Source organism: Anneissia japonica, unplaced genomic scaffold (genome assembly GCF_011630105.1).
Source record: "Anneissia japonica isolate Jap-2015-1 unplaced genomic scaffold, ASM1163010v1 scaffold695_len1296351_cov181, whole genome shotgun sequence".
NCBI lineage: Eukaryota > Metazoa > Echinodermata > Crinoidea > Comatulida > Comatulidae > Anneissia > Anneissia japonica.
Genome location: NW_022740852.1, coordinates 782486 through 791618, shown reverse-complemented (window position 1 = coordinate 791618; position 9133 = coordinate 782486). Strand labels below are relative to the sequence as shown.

General features: G+C 30.7%; 1 protein-coding gene across 1 annotated transcript in view; it reads right to left on the bottom strand.

Moving 5' to 3' along the window:
- LOC117118415 (SH2B adapter protein 1-like) overlaps positions 1-9133 on the bottom strand; it is a 49901-nt gene that overhangs the window by 21071 nt on the left and 19697 nt on the right. Inside the window, exon 2 of the mRNA XM_033263001.1 lies at positions 2199-2300. Within this exon, the coding sequence (XP_033118892.1) occupies positions 2199-2300 (102 nt within the window). The remainder of the gene's footprint in view (positions 1-2198; positions 2301-9133) is intronic.

The window sequence follows — 9133 nt, the reverse complement described above, 5'->3', positions numbered from 1 at the left end:
TTTAATTTTATTTATTTACTTTTTTCATTTATTTTATTAAATAGTTAGTAGATATTGTTTGCATTATCTAAATCATGTTTTGCTTTGAATATCAATGCACCAGCAAACAAACCAAGGGTTATATTTGGCTTTAGAAAAAAAAAAAAAAAAAAAAAAAGCCTCAAAAAAAAAAAAAAAAAAGCCTCCCTCCCTCATCACTTTTCCTGCCCAGATAGGGTGATAAACTAATAATATTTTTTATAGGGCCTTATTTAGACATACCAACAAAAAAAACAAATTGGCAGGTAAGTTGTATTCAGTCCATTTTCATAATTGTTATTAAAACATTTCAAATGTGACTTAAAAACATATCTAGTTCAGTGGCTTTGGACAAGTTCAAAGTTCTCTGTTGATTAAAATAATTAAAGTATCATTTTAATTGTATTTTAAGCCTATTTCTCCTTGGTCAAGGCTAGGTCAGTGCAACGGTCAATGAAAAAGTACTTAAACAATCAGAGCAATAACAAAGTTATATATTGACAATGTGACCCTGTAAATTGTATTCAGTACAGTACTGTAAATAGCAAAACACATTCAAGGGGAGTTCCAATGTCATTAAGCATCTAAAGGATTACATTTGAAGCACATTTAACCACGAAAAACCTATAAACAATTATAGCGCTCCTCCCACCAAGAAAAATTCTAAAATAATTAAATCTTTTCTTTTTAACTAAATCATGCACACTGCCACCTAGAGATCTCATAATATTTCTTTCTTTGTTTTTTTATTTTTTTTATTCTCTTTATTCTTTGGGGAAAAAAAAAACAATTCTGCTGCATAAAAACACTAGGTACTGTAATTTATATTTAGTGTATTGTTGGGGTTCCTTTTATCGTTCTCTCAAAAAGTTTCTTAAACAAGTTAAAGAAGTCTCAACTTTTGTACATCAGTAATTAATGCAATGTTCATTGGGTTTGAAATGGAAAAATAATTTTTCAAATTATTTAGTTGGTTTGAGTTATACTGTAATGTTACAGTGGTTTAATGTAGGAGAACTGTAATGTTTATTATCAATATAATATAATAAATTTTAGTATAATTTGAGTTGCAATACATCCATATCCATCAATATTAAAATTGTCCTAATACAAAAAAAATTATATATTTTTTTATTTTCATAATTTTATTCATTTTTTATTTGTTAATTTTCCTTGAATATTTATTAACTTTTATTTTAGTTAGATAATAATGTATGTTTTAAATCTACATTATTTGTTAAACCTGTACAGTAATGAGGATCCAAATTAATCAGCATTATTAAAATTAATGAATAACATTTTTGATCACATTCACAGGAAATATTTTTTTTATGAAAATCTGTTTACAACATGATGCAAAAATGTATCAGTTCTAAAAAGCTGTCTATTAATAGACAATATTGTGTCATCAGAAATCATCATTATTTTTATTTCTCAGTTACTGTAGTGTCATGGTTTCACAATTTAGTTCTACTGTTAAAAAAAAAAATGTAATAGAGCAATGCCAGATAATGAAACTTTACAACTAATTGGACAACCTTCCACAATGACGTAAGCAAAGATAGTTTAATTAATTAGTAGTGTCGATGTTGATTGTTATCAATTAGGTTACATCCTAAGAGAAATGAGATAATTTGCCAATGTATTAATCAGTGATGATGTCATATAGTATCATCACAGAAACGGCAACATTTAAATTTTGAACAATAGTACTGTACAGTAAAGTGCATTTCTCAATTTTTGTTTTTATAGGAAATGTAAGAGAAAGACTTTTGATGTGAAAAATGTATCTTAAGGAATGAAATTTTCTGTTTTGTGTTTTATTATTTTTTTTTGCAGTTTTATTATTTTTTTTTTGCAGTTTCTATTATACAGTATATTTGAATAATGAAAACGAAAGACTTTTTTGAAGTCAAATGAGTGGTAAAAATAAAAGAATGACATATTGTTCATGTTATACGTTGGTAAGCCTTTCTTCCTGTTCGATAGGAATACACGACTTCTATACAGAAGATTGTCTTGTCTTCTGGTATTTCTGGTCATTACCAACATTTCCAAATCCTTTAAATCCTTTAGTTCCTTACTAATATAAGTTATTATATAAAGTATTAAAAAAGTGGCAATGATGCCAAATAAATAAATACATAAATAATTTTCTATACTTAAATAAATTTACTTACTTTGAGGGCAAATGCATGCTTTGTTCCAGGTAATTCAAGTTCCGTTGTTTCCCTAACCTCTTCTATGAGGAAGCAGTATATACCTGCTCTTGGTTTTGAAGACTGAAGGAGGAAAAAAAGATAATAGGTTTAAAATCGAAAGTCATGATTAAGTCGGAAAATAGGCCACTTACCGCATTCCAAGCCTCACAAACCTTCCCTTCCCTAAGCCATAACCACCCTCCTCCCTAAGCATCATAACCACTCCCTTCCACACAACCAACCCTACTCCGCAAGGCTCATAGCCATCATTCTCCTCCTAAGTGTCATATCCACCACCTCTCTATCGGCGTCGCACCTAAGTATTTTCCTAAGCCTCATATACCACTCTTCCCCCTACAGTATGCCTCACAACCAATTGAGTACTACCTTTCCCTAACCCTCATAATTTCGTTCATTCTAGTTTTATGGCACTTTATGCCTCCAACAACTCTTCCTTCCTAGCCTTAAAACTATCCTCTTTTCATTATTCCTCATAACTAGAGCCATACGTATTCTACACTTCAAACCATTCCCTGTCCTTTAGCTTAAACCATTTTCCTCCCTACAGTAAGCCTCCCCAGCATTAGGCTACACTGTAACATCTCTCCCACCCAAGGCCATGAAGTCTCCCCACAGTACCTTAAAAAAATTAAATAAACTTGTGTTTGTTTTGTGATCTGGCGGTTTAGTACTCTGAATAATGATTAGTTCATGATACAACATAATTCATCATAAAAATGTTTAAATCATTTGATAGTTCATCATAACAAAAGAATGTCATTATATCACAACTAAAGCAGGGATACTGTACTTTAAAATATGAAAAGGTTCGAACTTTTCTTTTATGGTAGAAAAACGTTTCTCAGAACCTATACAGTGGTAAACCAACTTACAGGTACTACAGCAATGTACAAAGTTTTTACTGTAGTATACAGAAAATTGATGCTGACAGAAACCAAAATATTCAAGTACTGAATTAGTGTCTAATTGATTCCTGATGATGACATAATTAATCTCGAAATATTGAATCCTGACACGCTGGTGTGCATTTAGATACTTGGAGTATGTATTATACTATCTTGAATTAGAGTCTGGTTTTATAGTATAGTACTTTTAGGTTTTTACCAGCAACAGAAACTGATATTACTATCTAAAAGTCATACTGTATGACTATATCCTTACTGTTTAAAGTGCACAGCTATTTACTCCTGAAGATCGAAAAAAAAAAATATTACTATTAAATTACGACATACTTGCATATACTGTACTGTACCGTATACACAATTTGTCATAATTTCTTATGTCATAATTTTCATTGGATCATGTTTATAGTTATAAAAATAATATTAATGGTAAATTGTAAAAATGAATTTGGCTGCACCTACAGTAGTTGACCTTTTGACCTCAAGAATATATTTTCTAACACTGATTCATTGTTCTATATTGAACATACTATATAAATAGATCTTTGGCAATATGTTAGCTTGGTCATATGTGCTCTTGCAAAGTCAAAAGCTTGTGATCATAGTGACGCATTCCATGAAACCAAAATTACACAACCAAGTTGACAAATTTAAAAAAAATTAATGAAAAGTGACATCAGCCGAACAATGTACTTTTTTCATTAAAATGAAACAATTAATTTAATCTCATGTGACCTACAAATTAACCAATCAAATAGCAGGAAATTTAAATAGGTTGTATTGTATAATAATATTTTATAGGGAAGGTGAGCCATTTATTAATCAAATGGCTCAGGAAACAAACTTTGTTGATAATTATTTGTCAGAGAACTCATAAAATTATTATTAAATAAATAATTAAGACTTGGTTTTAGCTTTAATCTTGTATAGAATTAGCAAAATGTTCGAATGGTTATCTTTAATGTGAACATAAAGTGCAGTACCTGGTATGTATTTCAATCCAATTATTTTAACAAAAATTATTCCAATATACAGTAGAGAATATCTAAAAATGAATTTATTCAAACCATCTGTGGGCGATTCCATATGTGGCGTACGGGAAATTCAGAAACTGTTTTGCAGGATGATTAATATTTAATAGTCAAAAGAAAAATATTTTATCACAATATGTATGTTGTACAATAGGTAACAACACATGATTGCCATTTTAGCTGTAATAAGTTTTTGGAGGAAAAATACAAAAAAAAAGGTTACGTGGTGTAAAAAATAAATTCAACTTCAAAAGTCTGTGACTTTTTCAGTGAAAATTTCTTTTCAGCCATACTTAAAATGAATTCAGGAGTCCTAACACCAGTTTTTTTCGGATACACATTGACTTTATTTAATTACCGCCTTTTAGACATTTTCGGTCAGCGTGGCAAACGGGACAGCCAAAATGTGGCACATGGGACATCTCTGAATATTAGTCTTTAAATTGATAGAAAAACTTCATGTACCCATACTTAATATAGTCAACAGTCCTAAGAAGAGAAAAACACTTTAGTTTCTTTCAAATACACACTGACTTCATTTAATTACCACCTTTTGAAACTTTTACAGTATGTAAGCATTGACATCTACAGGACATCCTAAAACAATCCATTTTACTAACGGTATAGGATTTCTTTCATTTGTTTAGGACTACCCTGATCCTAAATTATGTCCAGGTAAATGTATCTTTAGATTATGCTGAGGTTAAAGGATCTGAAGTTAAAAGTTTTTATCTTTTAAAATTTGGTTATAGGGTTAAGTTTTAGACTTCTATGTGGCATACGGGACATGAGGAAAAATCATCATCAGCCCACTCTCCCTAAAACAGCCCCTGCTACACTGTACAGTAATATCATATACTAATCATACTCACAGGTGAGGTGATAGAATCACTAGTTATTAAATTGCTTTGCCTTGCCTTGTTTCAAATCGAAAGATGCTCCAAGTCAAAAAACATTTAACAAGGAAGATGATCAATTCATTGATATTTCTATACCAATCATTTTAACTTTAAAATCTGTAAAAATGTCCACAATATCATTTGCCTAAACTTGTACGGTAGGGAAATTGGCAAAAAGAATACTCTATGCAAGATAACAACAATAACATACTGTACAAGCATACACACCATCTATTTACATGGGAACCATATTCTGAGGTGCAGGTATTTTATTCTAGTCATTTAATAATATTAAACTTCCACAATTCCTAAATTATTTTACTTCATAATCTACAGTACATTATTCAGCACCATACGAATGCGTCCAAAATTATACAAATCCAATGGATTTGCACTGATGAGTGGAAGATAGAGGCATAATTTTCGTCATTGAAATCAACATGATTAACAGTAATATTGTTTACAGCATGCCAATCTTTGCAATTTGTGTACTTACAAGTAAAAGAAATTATAACGCAAGATCAACAATCAAAACCTTGTAGTTTTGATTGACAAGCTGACAAAAGACCAGTACCGGAGTTTCAAATTACATTAGCAACAAAAAAAAAAAAAAAAAGCTTGATGGGAATGAACTATGAAACTTGAGACAGCAATAACGTTCAAAATCAGTAACAACATCAACATTATCGCTGGTACTGTATATCAAGCATACGGTAAAATAATCATGTCATAAATATGGAAGGTCAAGTACAGTATGTATGTAGTAACGTACATGGAGCTGTTGAGTACAGTAAGATATAGTGGTCAAGATAGTTACTTTCCAAACCAAAGGTAGAAACTTGGTGATATTATTTTATACAAGCATCTACTGTAGGGCACCAACTAAACATCTTATCTGGTTTTATTAATAAAAACAATAATATAAGTTTACAGAAAACCAAATATTGACACAGTTGTCTTATTTTTAATACAGTAATATTAACAAGATAACATATAAGACCAAGGATTTCATTAAGGTTCAAAGTAGGAGGAGAATGAGCAAGAGTTACAGGGGACATCCTGGGGGGTTGTCCCCAGTGGGGTTGAAGGGAAATACCTCGATGGGGATGCAGGGGAAAAGCCCCCGAAGCCAAAGCATATTAATGCATTTCAAGGGCTTAAATTGGCTCTTCTGGGATTCTTTTACCACAACCAACATCACAACTTGTAAAACAGGAACTCTGTAACTGAAGTAAATCAAACAATATAATTAAGAAATGGATAAAAGATAGCCGACGAAAAAGCCGTAGTAACCGGTCAAAGTCACTGACTGCTAGCTAATAATGAAACCTCTAAGGACTACATTTAAGAATGTTGTCATGATAACAAAATTTCTATTATATTACAGTATTATATATCTTTTTTCAATTTTTATTCTTAAAAGCACAATTAAATGCGTTCACCGTATTTCGTTCAGCCGGAGCTGGAGGAGATACGGTGAACGCGGGTGAGATACTGTAATCTACGTACATGATTCTGAAATTACAGCTAATACGGTTGCTTTATCTTTAGCCACTGCAATTCACACATTCTAGCAATGAACAACCACGAGTCAACATTCGTACTCGCATACTACATTTTAGTAGCTCGGTTTAAATGCTGCCAAAAATCTCCTAAATAATGTTCATAGTTAGGTTAGGGTAGGTCAGAGAGTGTTATTTCGCTTTTTCGGAATTCTCTACCAAGTGAAGATGAAAAAATTGGATGTTATTGTTGAACATTATTTTGCTTTTTATTTGTCGATAGGTGGGATTCGTATACTGCCTAACCAATTCATGCAGGCCTAGCCCAGACAGGCTCTCGCCATTGAATTCAGCCTAGCCTAATGTAATTTCTGTTTCGTCGTCTTTGTTTTATTGAAACATCATGAGATCAATAGAAATATTTTTAATCTTGAAATTTTTTATATCCGTGTATAAGCACTATAACTATCCGCTACAACTCTCGTGTAGACATACGATAAAATTTGATGCGACCTTGACTGGATTTCTCATTAACTTGCATTAGATACTAGTGATCGCAGAACATAGCTAGTGTGAGTTTCCCACTTTGTAATCACTACTTTTCAGTTTAGACAGTGGCTTATTTAATTAATTGTTTATTAGACGACACAAACTCTAAACATTTAACTGATAATTTTAGAAGGTTTAAAACCTTGTAGCAGTTTATTACATTAGTGGAAACAGTAACAGATTCAAGGTGGGGGAGGGGGCTTCCAAATTTTTCAGTTATAAAAGAAAATGGTAAAAAAGGAAATCATAATCAAATTATGTATGAAAGTGCCATTTCCAGCCATTTAAATTTGCTTAATCATAAATCTTCTTAACACAGCCACATCCATGAGTGGGCTGAGGTGGTCTACATTTTCCATCTGTGAAAGTCCCTCTCTGGGCCCTCTATTTTGAATTCCTGGATCCGCCAATGTATTAACATAACTTCAGAGTCCGTTTGGAGTAGCCCAGATAAATTTTAGCAGCAATGCTAATTTACCAGATTGTTCAGCGCTACCGGTATATGAATCCAACTACATTACATTAATATAAAGTGGAAAAAAAAAATTTAAAAACTGTTATCATCTATATAGGAACGTGCCCTGGAAATGTCTGAATATGCCCCAGAAGATTATATTATTTGTCATTGATATTTGCTCATAGCAACAAAAAAAAAGAAATCCTACACATTACTTAGCTGTATACTTCCTTCCATATGGGAATGAATTGATAATTGAATGTCATTTTAACTGGATCACTACTACCAAATTAGGAAATGCTACCGTTTCTTGCACTATTCTCTACTTGCAGACATCTCTAATTACTTTAGTATTCTGGTGCAATACTTGCCTGACTTATAATCTATCCTCATTAAAACTCACAAAAGTGCAGTTGCTAAATTATCTTTCTTTTCCTTTCACATCCAACAGCAAGTACACTCAGCAATTAAAGAATATTGCTTTTATGAAACTGTCATCAATAAAGCCTGGCTTCATAAAATATAAAAGTAAAAACAAATTAATCAACTTATATTTTTTCAATTTTCATTTACTAATTTTTATTATTGTTATTCAAGGCAGAAAAAAAGGAGTGGAATAGCTTTGTGGTTAAGATGCTTGCCTTCCAATCCCAGGGTTCTAGGTTCATTTGCTGTCTTCGCTATTAAATTATTGCTAGTTGAAATATCTATACAAAATATCTTGTAATTAGCATAGTAAGTATAGTACAACAAATTAAGTAAATAAAATATGAAAGAAAAGTTCCAAAAACTACAGCAATACAAATTTTTAATGGAAAACTTTAATCACAGATAAAAAATAAATATTGAATATACTTAAGTTATTTTAAAAAATAAATTAAGTATATAATATATTATTCAATTTTTATTTTGTATCTGATTTTTTTTTCATATTAAAAATGTTCTGAAACTGCAGTGAATAAATGTACAAGCTATAAAAATCAATTGTTTATACTCATTTGGCTATTCCTTTGTGATATTTATTGTACTACACTCACCATAACAGAAAATATTAGATTTACAACATTGAAAAACAGAAAATATTATATTACATTGAAAAAAAAAATCATCATTTGAACTTACACCTTTAGATTGGTGGCACTCGATGACAATCTGTGCATTCGTATAAAAAGGTACAAACTTAACTAAACAAATACATAAAAAGGAGAAATATGCATAAAAATATAAATATAAACACATATGAGCTCTTAACTAAAAACAAAAGTAAGTCACAGAAATGAGAGAGCAGGTATGTTTATGTGTGTGTATATATACTTATATATAAGTGTACATTATATATAAGTATATAAGAATATAAGTATATATATATATAAGTATATATATAGGCCTATATAAGTATATATGTAAGTATGTGTATATATGTATATATATATATATAAGTATGTATATATAAATATATATACGTATATATAAGTACTTTAGACTTTCGTTATCCCTGTCTCTTATACAGTATGTATATATGTATATATATATGTATATATATAGGCCTATAT